The 21,248-nt window shown below is 45.2% G+C and overlaps 1 protein-coding gene across 1 annotated transcript in view; it reads left to right on the forward strand.

Annotated features, from left to right (window-relative positions):
- rabep1 (rabaptin, RAB GTPase binding effector protein 1) overlaps positions 1-21,248 on the forward strand; it is a gene marked incomplete at its 5' end in the record, with an annotated part of 132,950 nt that overhangs the window by 62,169 nt on the left and 49,533 nt on the right. Inside the window, 3 exons of the mRNA XM_038813590.1 lie at positions 5,386-5,484; positions 10,926-11,066; positions 13,014-13,203. Coding sequence (XP_038669518.1) covers positions 5,386-5,484; positions 10,926-11,066; positions 13,014-13,203 — 430 coding nt within the window. The remainder of the gene's footprint in view (positions 1-5,385; positions 5,485-10,925; positions 11,067-13,013; positions 13,204-21,248) is intronic.

The raw sequence follows: 21,248 nt of genomic DNA on the forward strand, positions 1-21,248 counted from the left end.
AGCCTGTGCCGACCATGCTGCCCGTCTAAGCTAAAATCTTCAAACGGACAGTGACCCAGGGCAGTGTTTCAAATCCGAGTCCTCAGCACTGTAGGCAGCAGTGCTAACCACTGGGCCATGTTTTGCCCCTGTTAAGTGATCAATAATCTCATGGATAAGACTGATGAGCTAGGGCACAGATAGACACTTGGAAGTGTGATATCATAGCTAATGAAGCATGGCTTAATGCCAACTAAAATTTCCTGGTTACAGGATTACTGGCAAGGTGCAGAGGGGCTAGAAAAGGAGCTACGGTCACAGTTGTGGTAAAAGAAACAAGTGTAGTATCAAAATGGCTGGAATAATAAAAGGAGGCCCATATGGATTGAGTATAGAAGGAACGATCACACAGCTGGGAATGAACTATAGACCCCCAAGCAATCAGAAGGAAATAAAAATGCAGATTAGACATAGAGACATAGACACGGAATTAACAGTGCAGAAGGGGGCCATTCGGCCCATCGAGTCTGCACCGACCCTTGGAAAGAACACGCCACACATCCCCAGTAACCCTATCTAACCTTTTTTGGACATGGCAATTTAGCGGGGCCAATCCACCTAACCTGCACATCTTTGGACTGTGGGAGGAAACCGGAGCACCCAGAAGAAACACACACAGACACGGGGAGAACGTGCAGACTCAGCACAGATAGTGACCCAAGCCGGGAATCAAACCTGGGACCCTGGAGCTGTGAAGCAACTGTGCTAACCACTGTGCTGCTATGCTGAGAAGTGCAGAAGCAATAATGTACTAACAGCAGCGGCACAGTGGTTAGCACTGCTGCCTCACAGCGGCAGGGACCCGGATTCAATTCCGCCCTCGGGTGACTGGCTGTGGAGTTTGCACTTTGTCCCCGTGTCTGCGTGCGTTTCCTCTCATTTACTTCTATAGTCCAAAGATGTGCAGGTTAGGTGAACTGGCCATGATTTATTGTCCCTCGTGTCCAAAGGTTAGGTGGGGTTACAGGGATGGGATGGGGGAGTGGGCCTTGGTGGGGTGCTCTTTCAGAGGGGTAGTGCGGATTCAATGGGCCGAATGGCCTCCTGCACTGTAGGCATTCTATGAAAGGATAAGTAAGGACAGAGTCGGGCTGATTAGAGACCGTAAAGGTATGTGTGGAGGCAGCAGATGTGAACATGACTCTTTCAATTTATCTTCACAAAAGAGAGGGATGACGCAGATGTCATTGTTGAGGAGAAGTGTGCAATATTGGATGCGTGAAATATAGTGAGAGGATATATTAAGGAGTTTGACACCTTTGAAAGTGAATAAATCATTAGATCCACGTGAAATGTATGTCCAGCTGTTAAGAGAAGCACCCCCTCTATAGCAAGAACAGCCTTCCTCAGATAAGACCAAAACTAAGCGCAATATTCCAGGTGTGGCCTCACCAAGGCCCTATGTAATAGTGGCAAGACATCCCTGCTCTTGTACTTGAATCCTCTCTCTATGCAGGCCAACATACCATTTGCAGCTTTCACCACCTGCTGCACCTGCATGCTTATTTTCAGTGACTGGTATACAAGGATATCTAGGTCTTGTTGCATGTTTCACTCAATGTATAGTCATTCAGACAATCTGCTTTCCTGTTTTTGCTACCAAATTTTTGAAAACTACACAGCAAGTACATGCTGAGTATTTGCAGCATTTTCTGTTTCTATTTCAGATTTTCACCATCTGTTCTATTTTGTTTTGTTTTGCAAAAAAAGTTGAAATTGGTTAATTTTTCTCATTGATGTTTACTGGACCTTGCTATATAAATATTGGCAGCCACATTTTTTACCCTGCAGCAGTGACTGGACTTCAAAAGGACTTCATTGACAATAAAGTACTTAGGGATGCCCTATGGTTGTGATGAGAACTATTTAACTTAGCGTGTTAACAAAAGCCGAAAGTGCTGGAAAAACTCAACAGGTCTGGCTGCATCTGTGGAGAGAGGGAGAGAGAGAGAAAGAGTTATGCCAGATTATAGGACGTCATGGTGGCACAGTAATTAACACTGCTGCCTCATAGTGCAAGGGACCCAAGTTCAAGCCGATCTTTGAGTGACCGTCTCTGGGGTTTGTACGTTCTCCCCATGCCTGTGTGGGTTACCATCCGGGTCTCCAGTTTTCTACCACAGTCCAAAGATGTGCAGGTTAGGCAAAGATGTGCAAGTTAGGTGGATTGGCCATGATAAATTTATCATGGCCAATCCACCTAACTTGCACACCTTTGTCTATTTGCAATTGCCCCTTAGTGTCCAGGGATGTACAGGTTAGGTTACGAGGATGGAGCAGCGAGTGGAACCTAGGCGTAGAGTGCTCTTTCAGACTCGATGGACTGAATAGCCTCTTTCTGCACTGTGGGAATTCAATGAAGGCTGGGTTTTTCCAGCACTTTCATTTTTATTTTGGATCGCCAGCATCCACAGTATTTTGCTTTTATGTCAGTTTGTTCTTTCGTCCACTCATTAAATTCCCTCAACCATAACTCCCATTGTTGTGAAGCTGTGTAGAGTGACCCCAGATAAATTACAAAGATGCATTGAAGTGACTAATTCAGTTTGTAATATGTGACAACAACATGAATATAACAGCACAAAACCTACTGTAAGGATTGGAATTTAAGTATTGAAGACAGGACCTCGAAGATAGTAATCTCTGAATAACTCCCAGTGCCAGGTGTAAGTGGGTACAGGTTTGAGCTTCCTGGAAAATTAGGTTTAGCTCTGGGGGAAGATGGGGCTAGTACAAGTCGGATGGGCTGTATCTCAACAGGACTTGGACCAATATTGTTGTGGGACACTGTTAGTGCTGTTGGGCAAAGTTTAGATTCAGAAGGAAGAGAAGTTGGAAAGAGAAGGCAAGAACTTAGTAAGCAAGTGTGGAAAGCAGAGCAAGAGAAGGCTAGAAAATAAATAGCAATGGTGCTGTTCAGTGATGGATGTTTCAGTGCAGGGAGTCTCGTGAGTAAGTCAGATGAGCAAGGGCATAGTAGACACTTGGAAGTGTGATATCATAGTTAATGAAACATGGCAACTCGAATATCCTGGTTACAGGATTTACTGAGAGGGTACAGAAGGGGATAGAAAAAGAGTTGGGGTCACAATAGTGATGAAAGAAACCATTATCAGGTTGGCTGAAATGCTGGAAAAATAAAGGAGGCCCATATGGTTTTAACTTTTGAGTAAAGAGAGACCATGGCACAGCTGGTAATGGACTATAGACAGAGTAGTCAGAGGTAAATAGAAAAGGAGATTGCTGAGAAGTGTAGAAATAATAGGGTAAAACAGCCAAGGATTTCAACATGGCACGATGGCACAATAGTTAGCGCTGCTGCCTCAGCGCTAGGGACCCAGGTTCGATTCCGGCCTTGGATGACTGTGTGGAGTTCTCCCCGTGTCTGCGTGGGATTTGTCCTGGGAGCTCCGGTTTCCTCCCACAGTCCAAAGATGTGCAGGATAGGTGGCGTTATGGAGATAGGGCTGGGAGTGGGCCATGGTAGGGTGCTCTTTTGGAGGGTCAGTGCAGACACGATGGGCCGATAGGCCTCATTCTGCACTGTAGGGATTCTATGAATGCTGAGCTTTTCCAGCACATTCTATTATTATTTCTAATCCCTAGCATCCACCGTATTTTGCTTTTATGTAAGTTCGTTCTTTCGTCCACTCATTAAATTCCTTCAACCATGAGTTGAGTCATTCCCAAAGTTATTTATATATTTTTTTAAATTCCATTAGTATAATCTGTACCTTAGCAAAAACATAATTAGCGATATCAATAACTACTTCCAGTTTTATACTAAACCAGTGATTTTCAAATGTTTCTTTGACACACTGCCAAAATACTATCAACTACCCCAAAACAAAAACAGTGCATTAGTTGCATGTTTTTGCTAGTTTACAGCAACAGAAACAACCCACTAGTAAACCAAACAATATGGAGAAGTACAGAAATCAGATATCCTAAGAAACCTTAGAGACTCCATTCAGGGATTGGGTTAGGTTGGGTCTTGTGCAGCTTTAATCTATACATCTATTTCATAAAATAAAACTCTGAATTTCTAGGGCAATGAAATGAGGTGTACATTTAATTAAACGTAATTAACTCAAGACTGTTCTTTAAAGAAAATTTGAAAAGTTTTCTGAAATAAATTAAAGGGAAATGTTCCCCAAATTACAGATTATTTAGGGTTATGCAGCACAGAAACAGACCATTCGGCCCAACCAGCCCTGACTGGTGCTTGTGCTGCACACGAGCCTCCTCCAGTCATCCCTAATCTAAATCTATCATCGTAACTTTCTATTCCCTTTGTCCTCAAATGCTTGTCTAGCTGCTCCTTAAGTGCATCGATACTTTCCACTGCAACCACTCCCTATGCTAGCAGCTTTCATTTTCGCAGCACTCTTAGGTGAGGAAGGTTCTTCTGAAGTCCCTCGAATTTCTTGGTAACTGCGTCAGTTGATGCCGCTAGTTATGCTCCTTACCACAAGAATAAATACACGTGTTCTCTGTATCCACTTTATAAATAAGTTTCTTTAAGTTCAATTATTTGATTACCTAACAATGTTCCATTTTTCAAAAGAAGAGAGGCCAAGTATGGTTAACGATGCTTGACCAGAACAGAAAGAAATAAAGACTGTATTCATAAAGTGTATTTCATGACCTCAGCATGTCCTAAATCACCCCACAGCTAATGAAGCACTCCTTGAAGCGTAGAAGCTGTTGCAATGTTGAACACTACATTTTTAATCCAAACAATGGCATGGTAGCACAGTGGTTAGCACTGTTACTTCACAGCGCCAGGGTCCCAGGTTTGATTCCTGGCTTGGGTCGCTGTCTGCGCAGAGTCTCACATTCTCCCCCTGTCTGCATGGGTTTTCTTCAGGTGCTCTGGTTTCCTCCCATAAGTCCCGAAGACATGCTGTTAGGTGAATTGGACATTCTGAATTCTGCCTCTGTGTACCCGGACAGATGCCGGAGTGTGGCGACTTTGGGATTTGCACAGTAACCTCATTGCAGTGTAATCTAAGCCTACTTGTGACACTAATAAAGATTTTTAAAAAAAATTTATTTTCAACATTGCGGTGCTCTTTCTGAAGATTTCAAATTCGAGTTTCAGTCCTAAAGCCCAATCTCCAGGCTGACATCCTTAGTGCCAGTACTGACGGAGTGTCTTAGTTAAGACAAGGAACCCAAGCCTCAGTCTCTCGAGGGAGATGAGCAAGGCCCCGCAGCCTCTCCTTGCAGAAATGTAATTAGAGCAGATGGAACCTGTGATTAGATGCAATACTAATGGCCAGTTTTATTACAGTGTATACCTTGCTCCTACACCCCTCCTGATTTATATTTTTATCCTCCCAGGTCTCTAGACTGGTCCAGCGAGCACAAGATGCGGACGACTTACTCAGCAACATGCAACTGTTGTTCTCCCAAGCCAAGCGAAGCACTCAGGAGCAAATGGTATGTCGTACTACGTCGAGATTAGTACCTGGGAATATGATGTTATTGGTATTACTGAGACTTGGTTGAGGGATGGGCAAGACTGGCAACTAAATATCCCAGGGTATAGATGCTTCAGGAGGGATAGAGAGGGAGGTAAAAGGGGTGGAGGAGTTGCATTACTGGTCAGAGATGATATCACAGCTGTGATTAAGGAGGGCACGATGGAGGATTCGAACACTGAGGCAATATGGATAGAGCTAAGAAATAGGAAGGGTGCAGTAACATTGTTGGGACTTTACTATAGGCCTCCCAAAAGCGAGCGTGCAGTAGAGGTACAAATATGTAGACTGATTATAGAACAATGTAGGATCAATAGGGTGGTTGTGATGGGAGATTTTAACTTCCCCAACATTGAATGGGACTCATGTAGTGTTGGAGGCGTAGATGGAGCAGAATTTGTAAGGAGCATCCAGGAGAGTTTTTTAGAGCAGCATGTAAATAGACCAACTCGGGAAGGACCCATACTGGACCTGGTATTTGGGAATGATCGCGGCCAGGTGGTTGACGTTTTAGTCGGCGATTACTTTGGGAATAGCGATCACAATTCCATAAGTTTTAGAATACTCATGGACAAAGACGAGAGTGGTCCTAAAGGAAGAGTGCTAAATTGGGGAAAGACCAACTATAACAAAATTCGGCAGGAGCTCGGGAATGTGGATTGGGAGCAGCTGTTTAAGGGTAAATCCACATTTGAAATGTGGGAGTCTTTTAAGGAAAGGTTGATTAGAGTGCAGGACAGACATGTTCCTGTGAAAATGAGAGATAGAAATGGCAAGATTAGGGAACCATGGATGAAGGGTGGAATTGTGAGACTAGCTAAGATGAAAAAGGAAGCACACACAAGATCGAGGCGACTCAAAACTGATGAAGCTTTGGAGGAATATCGGGAAAGTAGGACAAATCTCAAACACGCAATAAAGAGGCTAAAAGGGGTCATGAAATATCTTTGGCTAACAGGGTTAAGGAAAATCCCAAAGCCTTTTATTCGTATATAAGGAGCAAGAGGGTAACTAGAGAAAGGATTGGCCCACTCAAAGACAAAAGAGGGAATTTATGCGTGGAGTCAGAGGAAATGAGTGAGCTTCTTAATGAATCCTTTGCATCGGTATTCACCAAGGAGAGGGACATAGATTATCATAGAATTTACAGTGCAGAAGGAGGCCATTCGGCCCATCGAGACTGCACCGGCTCTTGGAATGAGCACCCTACCTGAGGTCAACACCTCCTCCCTATCCCCATAACCCAATAACACCACCCAACACTAAGGGCAATTTTGGACACTAAGGGCAATTTACCATGGCCAATCCACCTAATCCTGCACATCTTTGGACTGTGGGAGGAAACCGGAGCACCCGGAGGAAACCCACGCACACACGGGGAGGATGTGCAGACTCCGCACAGACAGTGACCCAAGCCTGGAATCGAACCTGGGACCCTGGAGCTGTGAAGCATTTGTGCTATCCACAATGCTACCGTGCTGCCATGATGGATGTTGAGGCTAGGGATGGATGTTTAAATACTCTAGGTCATGTCGGCATAAGGAAGGGGGAGGTTTTGGGTATTCTAAAAGGCATTAAGGTGGACAAGTCCCCAGGACTGGATGGGATCTATCCCAGGTTACTGAGGGAAGCGAGGGACGAACTAGCTGGAACCTTAACAGATATCTTTGCAGCATCCTTGGGCACAGGTGAGGTCCCGGAGGACTGGAGAATTGCTAATGTTGTCCCTTTGTTTAAGAAGGGTAGCAGGGATAATCCAGGAAATTATAGACCTGTGAGCTTGACGTCAGTGGTAGGCAAACTGTTGGAGAAGATACTGAGGGATAGGATCTATTCGCATTTGGAAGAAAATAGACTTATCAGTGATAGGCAGCATGGTTTTGTGCAGGGAAGGTCATGTCTTACAAACCTAATAGAATTCTTTGAGAAAGTGACAAAGTTAATTGAAGAGGGAAGGGCTGTAGATGTTATATACATGGACTTCAGTAAGGCATTTGATAAAGTTTCCCATGGCAGGTTGATGGAAAAAGTGAAGTCGTATGGGGTTCAGGGTGTACTAGCTGGATGGATAAAGAACTGGCTGGGCAACAGGAGACAGAGAGTAGTGGTGGAAGGGAGTGTCTCAAAATGGAGAAAGGTGACTAGTGGGTTCCACAGGGATCCGTGCTCAGACCACTGTTGTTTGTGATATACATAAATGATCTGGACGAAGGTAGAAGTGGTCTGATGAGCAAGTTTGCAGATGATACTAAGATTGGTGGAGTTGCAGATAGCGAGGCGGACTGTCAGAGAATACAGCAAAATATAGAACATAGAACAGTACAGCACAGAACAGGCCCTTCTGCCCTCGATGTTGTGCCGAGCCATGATCACCCTACTCAAACCCACGTATCCACCCTATACCCGTAGCCCAACAACCCCCCACCCCTTAACCTTACTTTTTAGGACACTACGGGCAATTTAGCATGGCCAATCCACCTAACCCGCACATCTTTGGACTGTGGGAGGAAACCGGAGCACCCGGAGGAAACCCACGCACACACGGGGAGGACGTGCAGACTCCGCACAGACAGTGACCCAGCCGGGAATCGAACCTGGGACCCTGGAGCTGTGAAGCATTTATGCTAACCACCATGCTACCGTGCTGCCCTCAATATATAGATAGATTGGAGAGTTGGGCAGAGAAATAGCAGATGGAGTTCAATCCAGGCAAATGCGAGGTGATGCATTTTGGAAGATCTAACTCAAGAGCAGACTATAGACTAGAAGTTTTACAACACCAGGTTAAAGTCCAACAGGTTTGTTTCAAACACAAGCTTTCGGAGCGCAGCTCCTTCCTCAGGTGAATGGAGAGGCATGATCCAGAAACATTTATATAGACAAAGTCAGAGATGCCGGACAATGCTTGGAATGCGAGCATTTGCAGGTAATCAAATTTCTTACTGTGCTCACCCCAGTCCAACGCCGGTTCTCCATATAAGGTCAATGGAAGAGTCCTGGGGAAAATTGATGTACAGAGAGATCTGGGAGTTCAGGTCCATTGTACCCTGAAGGTGGCAACGCAGGTCGATAGAGTGGTCAAGAAGGCATACAGCATGCTTGCCTTCATCGGATGGGGTATTGAGTACAAGAGTCGGCAGGTCATGTTACAGTTGTATCGGACTTTGGTTAGGCCACATTTGGAATACTGCGTGCAGTTCTGGTCGCCACATTACCAGAAGGATGTGGATGCTTTAGAGAGGGTGCAGAGGAGGTTCACCGGGATGTTGCCTGGTATGGAGGGTGCTGGCTATGAAGAAAGGTTGAGTAGGATTGTTTTCATTGGAAAGACGGAGGTTGAGGGGAGACCTGATTGAGGTCTACAAAATTGAGTTATGGACAGGGTGGATAGCAACAAGCTTTTTCCAAGAGTGGGGGTGTCAATTACAAGGGGTCACGATTTCAAGGTGAGAGGGGGAAAGTTTAAGGGAGATGTGCGTGGAAAGATTTTTACGCAGAGGGTGGTGGGTGCCTGGAATGCTTTACCAGCGGAGGTGGTAGAGGCGGGCATGATAGCATCATTTAAGATGCATCTGGACTGATATATGAACGGGTGGGGAACAGAGAAGTAGACCTTGGAAAATAGACAACAGGTTTAGATAAAGGATCTGGATAGGCGCAGGCTGGGAGGGCCGAAGGGCCTGTTCCTGTGCTGTAATTTTCTTTGTTCTTTGAGAGACAAATATGTATGTTTTAGCTATAAATACTGTATTGAAGCAGTGAGTTATGTAATCAGAGACTAATGGGAATTTCACTGCGATTAATTGTTCCAGTATTGAGTAGAATTTTGGATTTAGTTTGTAATTCTGAAAATTAGCTGGAAAGGTACTTCTATTCTAATTTAAAGAATCACAACTATTGGACGTGGGAGGGCATCACCTAATTATGTTACGCTAAATTCGAAGCAAGTTAATTCAGTACAATGCAGGAAGATGGAAAAATGGTGTTACAAACAGGCATGATTTTTTTTCCAAATCCAGTAGTTCTATTTTAACATTTAACTCAGCAGTTTTGTAGATCAGTGATGCAGCCTAACATTGTACGTTTTTACCTTCTACTGCTATTTCATATGTTCTTTGAGTTATTTACATCCGGTATCTTGCTTGTGTTAATCTATCATCTATACTTAAATATTTAAGTTGAATGTTGAATTTAAGGCGGGGCAGCAGGGTAGCATGGTGGTTAGCATAAATGCTTCACAGCTCCAGGGTCCCAGGTTCGATTCCCGGCTGGGTCACTGTCTGTGTGGAGTCTGCACGTCCTCCCCCTGTGTGCGTGGGTTTCCTCCGGGTGCTCCGGTTTCCTCCCACAGTCCAAAGATGTGCGGGTTAGGTGGATTGGCCATGCTAAATTGCCCGTAGCGTCCTAATGAAAGTAAGGTTAAGGGGGGTGTTGTTGGGTTACATAGAACATAGAACAGTACAGCACAGAACAGGCCCTTCGGCCCTCAATGTTGCGCCGAGCCATGATCACCCTACTCAAACCCACGTATCCACCCTATACCCGCAACCCAACAACCCCCCCCTTAACCTTACTTTTTATTAGGACACTATGGGCAATTTAGCATGGCCAATCCACCTAACCCGCACATCTTTGGACTGTGGGAGGAAACCGGAGCACCCGGAGGAAACCCATGCACACAGGGGGAGGACGTGCAGACTCCACACAGACAGTGACCCAGCCGGTAATCAAACCTGGGACCCTGGAGCTGTGAAGCATTTATGCTAACCACCATGCTACCCTGCTGCCCCTGCTACCCTGCTGCCCCGGGTTACGGGGAAAGGGTGGATACGTGGGTTTGAGTAGGGTGATCATGGCTCGGCACAACATTGAGGGCCGAAGGGCCTGTTCTGTGCTGTACTGTTCTATGTCTATGTATGATTGTCCAATGTTGGGTACCACTAACATCAAATATTCAATAACTTCAGGACATCCTTAACTTTGAACCTGTGTCCTTTATTTAAAGAGAGGCATTTGTGCACATTTTTACTTTTTGCTGCATGTAAACTTGGTTCATGTTCTGTAGCTGAGGAACAGGTGGTGGGGAGATGTGTGAGAGGAGGTTAAAACAGATTAAACAATTTGGTTTGTTTAAAAGTTAGCTTCTCTGGTTTTACTGGGCTTTAAACTGGTGATCAGGAAGTGATTCTACTAATTTTGTCGTAGAATCTCTGCAGTGCTGAAGGAGGTCATTTAGCCCATCGGGTCTGCACCAACCCTCTGAAAGGGCACACTACCTCGGCCCACTTCCTATCCGAGCCCCCTAACCACCTAAATTGCACATCTTTGGACACTAAGGGACAATTTTTAGCCTGGCCAATCCATCTAACCTGCACATCTTTGGACTTGTCTTTCCTCAAGGCGGTGCTGATGTGCTCACGGGAACAAGTATCTGAGGAACTGATGAGGCTGCAGAAGGAAAATGAGAGTCTTCAGGGCAAGCACAGCCTACACTCGTCTGTTCTTCAGGAAGGGAGCTTCATTCCACCAGACACTGTGGAGGTAAATTAATCTGTAAATCACAAGAGTCAGCCAATTGACTAATTTGCGATAGTTATGAAAGTGAGACATGACTACTTAGTTCTGGGGAAAATTGGTTTAGCAGGAATGCCAGGTTGCAAGACATCATTTGAAGGGCATTTATTCCAGCTGTCCAATCCATTTAGTGTATTGTCAGCTTCAGTCACTTGTTGCTAAGTGCTCTAGTTGGGAGAAGATTTGTGGTCACTATTGTGAAAGTTTGAGGTTCTCAAAGCTTGGCAGATTTGAATCCAGCCCGTAAGTTCATTGTAGGAGTTAAAATCCAACTGAAAATGTACAATTCTCAATTGCACACATCAAGGTGGGGGGCGCTGGCAGGTTAATGATGGCATGGCACAGCTTTACCACCTTTTTAATAATCTTTATTGTAACAAGTAGGCTTACATTAACACTGCAATGAAGTTACTGTAGGAAAACCCCCAGTCGCCACATTCCAGCGCCGGTTCGGGTACACAGTGGGAGAATTCAGAATGTCCAAATTACCTAACAGCAAGCCTTTCAGGACTTGTTGGAGGAAACCAGAGCACCCGGAGGAAACCCATTCAGACACGGGGAGACCGTGCAGACTCCACACAGACAGTGACCCAAGCTTGGAATCCGACCTTGACGCTGTGAAGGAACAAGCTAACTACTGTGCCGCCCGTACCAATATTTATGGTGCAACCACCTGAGATTTTACTTTTTTGCGCAATTCTAAGGAAATTTCCATTTTATCTCATGTAATCTTTGAAGGTTGTGATATCACTGGTGGCTTGTAAAACAAGCTGATGCAATTGGTGCAGGAAATTGTTCTACTTCCATGTGGAACAGAAAATGAGGAGGAGTGACCTTTTAGCGCATGATTGCCCATTTGGTCAGCTGCCAGGTACAAGGCCTGCACAAACTTTGCTGGCTCCTCACCAGGATGACACTCTGCAGTGGCTACTTGTTTGTTTCTTTCTGGCATTCCCCTTTCCCCGAACGCTGACAGTTTTAAGATGGGGTGCGGTGTTCCTCCTGTTGAAATGAAAAAATAAAAATCGCTTATTGTCACAAGTAGGCTTCTATGAAGTTACTGTGAAAAGCCCCTAGTCGCCACATTCCGGCGCCTGTCCGGGGAGGCTGGTACAGGAATCGAACCGTGCTGCTGGCCTGCTTGGTCTGCTTTAAAAGCCAGCAATTTAGCTCAGTGAGCTAAACCAGCCCTTGTTTAACCTGTAGTGTTTGTTGCTTTTGTCCACTCTGCTCTGTAACTGAGCTGCCATTGTGGATGCTCGTAAAGTTCTGTCAGTAGCACTGGGTACATATCGAGGCACAGTATGAAAATGCTTCTTAATGACTTGATTTTTTTTTTTAAAGTGTTGACCTTTTTAAGGGGATTATTGAGCTCAAAATGAGACCATTCAGCCCCTCATTCCTGTGCTGGCTCTTTGAGAGAGCTATTCAATTAGACCTGGTCCCATGCTCTTTCCCCATAGCTCTAGTTTTTTTTACTGAAAATTCTGTAGTTTTGATTGAAAACTGCTATTGAATTTGCTTCCACCTACCTGGGAGGCATCCCAACTCCCTATCTTAATAAAAGTTGTGCTCATCTCCCCTTTGATTCTTTTATCAATTATCTTAAGGTAAAATAACTTCTTGTGTCCTCTTTAAGGGTGGGGAATATTGACGGGAATTGGTTTAAATTCTTTCAGTTATCCAAGTTTCCCGGCTTTAATGTGCTGCTGTGGAGCAACAGCAGGTGAAAGGAGGTAAAGTTGTCTTCAAGATGCTTGCTATGTGATCATGGCCGCTGTCTTTGAGTTGGGGGGGGGGGGGATGTTACTGGTAATAGGTCAGCTGACTGCCTTCTCAGCCACTTGTACTTTGCTGATGGGATCTGTCAACGAGGGATGTACTGCTTAAATGGTATTTGCCACTTTATTTCAGGAACTGCATGAATTAGTGCAGAAGTATCGTGAAAATATAATCAGTGTTCGGACAGCAGCTGATCACCTCGAGGAGAAACTAAAGGCAGAAATATTTTTCCTGAAGGAGCAGATTCAAGCAGAACAGTGTCTGAAGGAGAACATTGAAGAAACGCTACAACTGGAAATAGATAATTGTAAAGAAGAGATTGGTAAGTGAGAAGAAAGAAAATGGCCAGTGCTCACTGGAAAATAGTCAATACTTCCTGTATCAGCAAATCCTGTTTTTGCGGTATATGTCAGGGCTGAGTTTATTCTGGGCTGAGTAAACAAAGATTTTCCTTGAAACCAGTATTTTTCACCCTGAATGGATCATCAGCCGCCAGCCTTTCACTCTGGTACGTGGACGGGGACAAATTGGCCAATTATGATCTAGCTGTGGAAACACGAAGCGTGGAAATTAAAGGGTCTCTCTCTCTCTCTCTCTTCCCCCCCCCCCCCCCCCCCCGGAAGAAGACGTACCTGTAATTGAGAGGGAGGAGGTTGGATCTCAGAACAAGACTCAGTGTCAATTGTTGCAGGAGCTGCATCTTCTGTGGATGCTGCCTGCCTGGCTTCCGGAATAGACGTATTGCCAAGAGCTGTAGCTGCGGCGTCCCACAGTCTCAGCATCGTCATTTCCGAAAACCTCGAGGATGCGGGGGCGGGACGGTGGTGCAGTGGTTAGCACTGCTGCCTCACAACTCCTGGATCCCGGGTTCAATTCCGGCCTTGGGTCGCTTCCTGTGTGGAGTTTGCATGTTCTCCCCCTGTCTGCGTGGGTTTCCTCCGGGTGCTCCAGTTTCCTCCTACAGTCCAAAGATGTGCAGGTTACGTGGATTGGCCATGATAAATTGACCCTTCGTGTCCAAAAGGTTAGGTGAGGTTGCGGGGATGGGGTGGAGGTGTGGGCTTAAGTGGGGTGCTCTTTCCAAGGGCCGATGCAGACTCGCTAGGCCAAATGGCCTCCTTCTGCACTGTAAATTCTATGATTCTATGCGGATACCCTGGAGATGACTAACGGAAAATCCCTCAACGGGTGACAGATCCGGGTGGACCACACCAATAAAAAGACAGGATGGACGGCGGGGACTCTGGCTCTCGAGAGTAACGACTATTCCCAGGTGAGAAGGCAGCAGTTACAGAGGACGCAGCCCCTAAAACAAGTGACATTGAGTCTTGTCCTGAGATCCAACCTCTTCCTCTCAGGACCAGGTACTTCCTCTTTGTTCAGTGGGAGTTGGAGACCCGTTAATTTCCCAGCCTCGTGTTTCCACAGCTAGATTATAATTGGCCAATTTATCCCCGTCAATGTTTTTAAACACACTCACTTCCGAGATCTGCCATACTCCGAGAAAATCTATTCCAGGGACTTACTCCTGTTAACCCCGATGGTGCTCCTTAAAAGTCCGCTCCCTCTGCTTTCCTCCATAACTTATTGGTCAGGGCAGAGATTGTTCCAGTGATTCACATTGTTGAGGGGAGCAGCCAGAACTAACTGTCAGCTCATAACTCAATCACCTTTATTCTGTAAAACCAGCATTTTCAATAAAATGGTACGAGATAAAAACGGTAGTCTATTATATGGGTGAATCAATATTTGCAGATGGATCTTTTATGCCCCTTGTAAACGAATGCAACAATAACTATTTGAAGTGGGGGTTTGTCAAGTGCTTGATTTTAAATACCATTGAATAAATGCTGACAATTAGATTTACTTAAGTTTTTTTCTATTAAAATTATTTTGTGAAATGAGCATCAATTTGGGCTTCTCAATTCAAGATGAACATTTGTTTACTGTGCAGTATGTTATGGGCCAGATTTTAGAGAACCCCAAAGTGTATCATGAGTTCACCTGACCCACAACTTTTAATAGATTGTGATATGGGGAGCACAGGTGGTACATCAGAAATGGAAAATTATTTTTTAAAGCAAAATAATGTTTATGCTATGAACTCAAGTTAACATTTTTAAAACATACAGCGGACATCTTAGCAACCTTCAATTCAAATATAACCCCCAAAGAATACAGCACTAAGTAATCCTTAATAACTTCCCAAACAACATCCAGAAGAGAAAATAAACACCTTTTAATAGAAGCACGTTAGATTTACATTCACTACTGAGGACATTTATAATTCTGAATTCATCAAATGATCAAGAGATAGTCTTTTCATGGCAGAGAGATCAACAGCACACCCGCTCTGTCTGGCTTCAGCTCCAACACTGAAAACGAAACTAAAACACACCCTGCAGCAAACAGCCTAACATGAAAGTAAAAAGCTGACAGACAGCCCAGCTCCACCCACACTCTGACATCACTGATAAGCACCCATTTCTTAAAGGTACTCACATGACAAGCGTTCCTTTCATTGTCTTCATAAAAAATTCTTATTGCATTTAAGCTTTTGCCAGAAAGGCCAGCATTTAGTGTACATTCCTAATTATCCATGGCGTGGTGGTAGTGAGCTACCACTTGTTAGCTGAGTAGATTACTCAGCTGTTTCAGAGGTTTTGTTGACTTTTAACACATGCCTTTGAGTCTGGAGTCACAAATAGGCTAGATTGCTTAAGCTCCACAGATTTCCTTCCCCAAAAGGCATTAGTGAACATGATGAGTTATTATGCCACTGGCACCATGTTGATGCTATCATATTACATAGATAGATATGTAGAATTTACAGTGCAGAAGGAGGCCATTCGGCCCATCGAGTCTGAACCGGCTCCTGGAAAGAGCACCCTACCCAAGGTTAACACCTCCACCCTATCCCCATAACCCAGTAACCCCACCCAACACTAAGGGCAATTTTGGACACTAAGGGCAATTTATCACGGCCAATCCACCTAACCTGCACATCTTTGGACTGTGGGAGGAAACCAGAGCACCCGGAGGAAACCCACGCACACACGAGGAGGATGTGCAGGTCCGCACAGAATTCTGAATAAACTGAATTTAAATTGCCCTGAAATCGTTGGGGAATTTGAACTCCTACCACTAGTAAAGGCCTTTCTACCTAGTCCAGGAATGTGTTATTGTTGTTATAACAGATAAACATACCTGAAATTTATATTTCCTTTGACAGACTCTGTTAGGAATAGGCCCCTTATCCGGGCGGCATGTGGCACAGTTAGCATTGCTGCCTGCAGCGCTGAGGAGCCGGGTTCAATCACGGCCCTGGGTCACTGAGTGGAGTTTGCACATTCTCCCCGTGTCTGCCTGGGTTTTACCCCCACAACACAAAGATGTGCAGGTTAGGTGGATTGGCTATGCTAAATTAATAATAATAATAATCGCTGCTTGTCACAAGTAGGCTTCAATGAAGTTACTGTGAAAAGCCCCTAGTCGCCACATTCTGGCGCCTGTTCGGGGAGGCCAGTACGGGAATTGATCCTGCACTGCTGGCATTGTTCTGCATTGCAAGCCAGCTATTTAGCTCACTGTGCTAAACCAGCCCCTTAGTTGAAAACAAAATATTAATTGGGTACTGTTGCTCAGTTTACCTGCCATAAATTTGGTGGTTAATAAGGTCGCCTTTCTTAATCCTAATTATGAGTATACTTTCAGAGTCGCCAGGTATCTCTCGATACCGCCACAAGGTTCAACCCGAATACCGATCAAAGAGCCAATGCACCAGTTAGTTAGTTCAAAGTCAATACTACTTTATTTACACACAGTAAGATCTACTCATGCACAATGACACTACAGGCTAAACTATATCTATCACTAACACCTCTACTTACTTTCGGGTGCCCACTTAGGTCAGAGGAACAATGGCCGTTGTTCGGATCCAAGGCTGTTGGGTTCGAAGAGGTAACAAGAGTACAGCTAAGGTCGCCCGTCTGGTAGCGAGCGTTGAACTTGAACTTACTTGCTTCTGGTGGTGCTGGTGGAAGGGTCGCTCCGCTTGAGAGCCGAATCCAAGAGGCTGAACCTTTGGTGGGGGTTCCTTCTTATACTTGGAGGGGCTTTGCGCGCTTTTCGGTGGGCCTTAAACTTGGCCCCAATTAATTGGGCAACTTAGAACATAGAACAGTACAGCACAGAACAGGCCCTTCGGCCCTCGATGTTGTGCCGAGCAATGATCACCCTACTTGAACCCACGTAACCCGTATACCCGTAACCCAACAATCCCCCCATTAACCTTACACTACGGGCAATTTATCATGGCCAATCCACCTAACCCGCACATCTTTTGGACTGTGGGAGGAAACCGGAGCACCCGGAGGAAACCGGAGCACCCGGAGGAAACCCATGCACACACAGGGAGGACGTGCAGACTCCACACAGACAGTGACCCAGCCGGGAATCGAACCTGGGACCCTGGAGCTGTGAAGCATTGATGCTAACCAACATGCTACCGTGAGGCCCCTAACTTCTTGATCATTGTCATCGATCTAAACCAATAAAGGGGTGGGTGCCTTGATGGCTGGGTGTGTCCTAGGTGGCCATTGGCCGTGCTTTGTTTGTGTCTTCTGGGTGGGGTAGTGGCTCCGGTCTGTCTGGAACAGTATCGGCTACCTGAGCATTAGCCCTTTGTTCCCCGGAGATGGGCCGTCAATATGTAAATCGACCAGAGTTTCAATTCCGTCTGCAAACTGCCTTCCAAATATACATTCAGGCTCTGCCTGCTTGGTGCTTAGTATTGTCCATTTTTCCCTGTAGGCTCTGCAAGTGTCCAATTTATACACTGAAAGTGGCCATCCTAGATGGCTACTGTACTCTAAAAAAAATTTTTAAGGTATTATGTGTTCTTATATTTTCAGTTACTAGGAGCAGGGTATGTGAGGCTAGAATCTTGTGCTGCAGATGATTAGTTTGAAACTAGTGCTGCATAAGGGTATTTTTCAAGATGTGGGCTAATGATGTAACATTACCACACCATTGGATAAATCAGGTGATGGAGTGATTTTTGCTTACTCAGCCTGTGCCATCTAACATGTGATTTGTTTCTGCAGAATCGGAACCCAGGCGGTTTGGTTGATTTTATGTAGTGCTGTAAAAGTGAAAAGTCTGTCTGCAATTAGCAACATTTGGTCAACAGGAGTAACAAATGAATGGCCCAGCCCAAGTTTTACTCCATTTTGGTTTGCACATTTGAGTCCAGCATATTGAAACCTCAAGTGCCTTGTACTGGGTCAGCCCCTCTTTAAATCAAAAAACAGTATAACTTTTGTGTTCTGTGCATTTTGCCATGTTTTATGTGGAAAGTGTATTTCAGTAAATTAAAGGTCTCTGAATTTTCTTGCACTTTAGCAAGTTGACATGTCTGATAAAAGATATTAGTTGGCAGGAGTCATGTGATGTGAGCACAGGAGCGGCGCTTTTTTCGTGAGCTCTGGCTCTGTTCTTTTTGTAATCCTGTATCTTATCCTGGTGCGCATTCCATATTTGTCTTTTGGGATATATGTCTTGCGCTATGTCCCTGGAGGATCCTGATTGGTGTTTTGCGAAGAGGAACCGAGATGGCGACACAATGGTTAGTACTGCTGCCTCACAGGACCATGCACCCAGGTTCAAATCCAGCCTTGGGTGAAGGCGTGATATTGGTGCGTTCTCCTTGTGGCGGCGTAAGTTTCCTCTGGGTGCTCTGGTTTCCCCTCTCCAAAGCTGTGCAGGTTAGGTGGATTGGCCATGCTAAATTGCCCCTTTGCGTCCAAAAGGTTAGCTGGGGTTACTGGGTTACAGAATTGGGTGGGGGTGTGGGCCTAGACAGGGTGTTGTTTCAGAGGGTCAATGCAGACTCGAGGGGCAGAATATCCTTCTGCACTCGAGTGATTCTATGAATTGTAGAAAATACTCGCTTGACTCTCGAGTGGGTTGGAGTGAGGCCCAGCTTGCAGTGGCGTTGTTGCTGGTGAGCAGGCTTTCACCTTGCTGGTGCTGTGTGCTGGTAAGGGCCTGCCTTCAAGACTTTGCGATCCTGCTGCATCTAGTTAGCGATTCAGGCTTGGGAGGTAGGGGCCAGGCAAGGTGTGTCCATGAGCCCAGTCCTTTGCAAAAGGTGGGAGGTTTGAAAAATGTCTGCCAGTCTTTAGTAATCCTGATGTGGACGCAGAACGGCAGCATGGCGGGAGTGAAGGCGCTTCGTCCGTTGGAATCATTGAGAGATTCTGAGGCGTGTTTACTGATCCTATCTTGCCATCGGCCTTCTCGAGCAACATAGATGGTGTCATTAAGCTGCAATTCTTAGAGAATCCCTTGTGATTATGCTGTTGATTATTTATTGTTGTCTTTTCTCTTGCACGAATGTGTGAGATGTGAGTACGAGGGCGTTATCCTGGTTTCTTTGTTATTTTGAATTTAGGAATCCGAGTCTTTCGTCTTTGATAGCCTTGGAAGATTATGTATCCATGGGAGGACTGGGTTTCTTCTGATTTTTCCTTGAGGTTGAAGTTTTCTCTCTGGGTCTTTTTTTTTAAAGAACTATTAGAATGGGAGGATATGATTGGTGGTGCTTGCTGAGATGGATTTGATTAATCCTTGGCTGATCTGTATGAAGAGAGAGATTGTTCTTGATATCCTTCCAGTAATGGCGGACAATGCTGTGGGATGGTTGATACCTTTCGATAATTTTGGGCATTCTTCTGTTAGGGTTTTTTCTTTCTCCCTCTCTCTTCGTCCTGAAGAGTCAGGTGCTGTGTCGAATCCTAGTCCGGTGGCTCAGGGGAATGCCCCACCCTCTCAAGGTGGCCAATTGTTAGACTATAAGACTAATTTCTTCAGCCAGAGAGTGGTGAATCTGTGGAACTCTGCCACAGAAGGCTGTGGAGGCCAAATCACTGGAGTGTCTTTAAAACAGCAGTGAATAGGTTTTTGATCAATAAGGGAATCCAGGGTTATGGGGAGAAGGCAGGAGAATGAGGATGAGAAAAATATCAGCCATGATTGAATGGCGGAGCAGACTCGATGGGCCGAGTGGCCTAATTCTGCTCCTATGTCTTCAAAACTTGGGTTTTCATGTATTTTCTTTTGTGAGCATGGAAATAAAGAATCGGTGATAGGTTCTTGCATGGGTGCAGACTGGTCTGGTATCTAAGGGGAGGAGGCTGTGGTGTGTCATTGATGCCTTTGCTACTGCTAGAGTTGAGGGAGATATATGTTGGGGTGTGCGCCTGAACATGGCGTAGAAAATTTATCCTGCACTCCCGTGGTAATTGCAAGAAGAATTGAATTGCATTTGATTTATTGTCACGTGTACCGAGGCATAGTGAAAAGTATTGCCCTGTGCACAGTCCAGACAGATCGTTCCATACATGAAAAACACAGCACATGCATAAATACACAATATAAATACATAGCCATAGACATCGGGTGAAGCATATGGAGTGTAGTACTACTCAGTGGAGAATATGTGTGAAGAGATTAGTTCAGTCCATAAGAGGGTCATTCAGGAGTCTGGTAACAGCGGGGAAGAAGCTGCTTTTGAACTTCAGACTTTTGTATCTCCTGCCCGATGGAAGAAGTTGGAAGATAGAATAACCCGGGGGAGAAGGGTCTTTGATTATGTTGCCCGCTTTCCCAAGGCAGTGGAAGGTGTAGATAGCATCAGTGGATGGGAGGCGGGTTTGTGTGATCGACCATGTTTTCATGGCTTCATCCTTGGTCTTTGTTATTGCTTATTGAGGCATCTAGCTATGTATCCTGGGACGGAACATTTAAGTTATAAAGAGAGGTTGGATAGGCTTGGGTTGCTTTCTTTGGAGCAGAGAAGACTGAGGGGTGATCTGATTGAAGAGTACAAGATTGAGGGGCATGGACAGGGTGGATAGGGAGCAGCTGTTCCCCTTAGTTGAAGGGTCAGTTACGAGGGGACAGAAGTTCGAAGTGTGGGGTGGGAGCTTTAGGGGCATTTGAGGAAAAACATTTTTACCCAGAAGGTGGCTACGGTCTGGAATGCATTGCCTGGGAGGGTGCTAAAGGTAGAATGCCTCACATCCTTTAAAAAGTACCTGAACGAGTACTTGGCACTTCATAACATTCAAAGCTATGGGCCAAGTGCTGGCAAGTGGGATTAGGTGGGCAGGTCAAGGCCTTTCATGCATCGGTGCAGACTCGATAAGCCGAAGGGCCTCTTCTGCACTGTAGTATTCTGTGATTCTGTAATGTTTGTAATTAGCCAGTTATAATCTCTTGTCCCCTTTATATTCATGTATGTTGAGCCATTTTTTTCTTGCTTACTGCGATGTAATTATTCTGTACTTTTATTGCGATATTTGT

This window comes from Scyliorhinus canicula, chromosome 12 (genome assembly GCF_902713615.1).
Source record: "Scyliorhinus canicula chromosome 12, sScyCan1.1, whole genome shotgun sequence".
Taxonomy (NCBI): domain Eukaryota; kingdom Metazoa; phylum Chordata; class Chondrichthyes; order Carcharhiniformes; family Scyliorhinidae; genus Scyliorhinus; species Scyliorhinus canicula.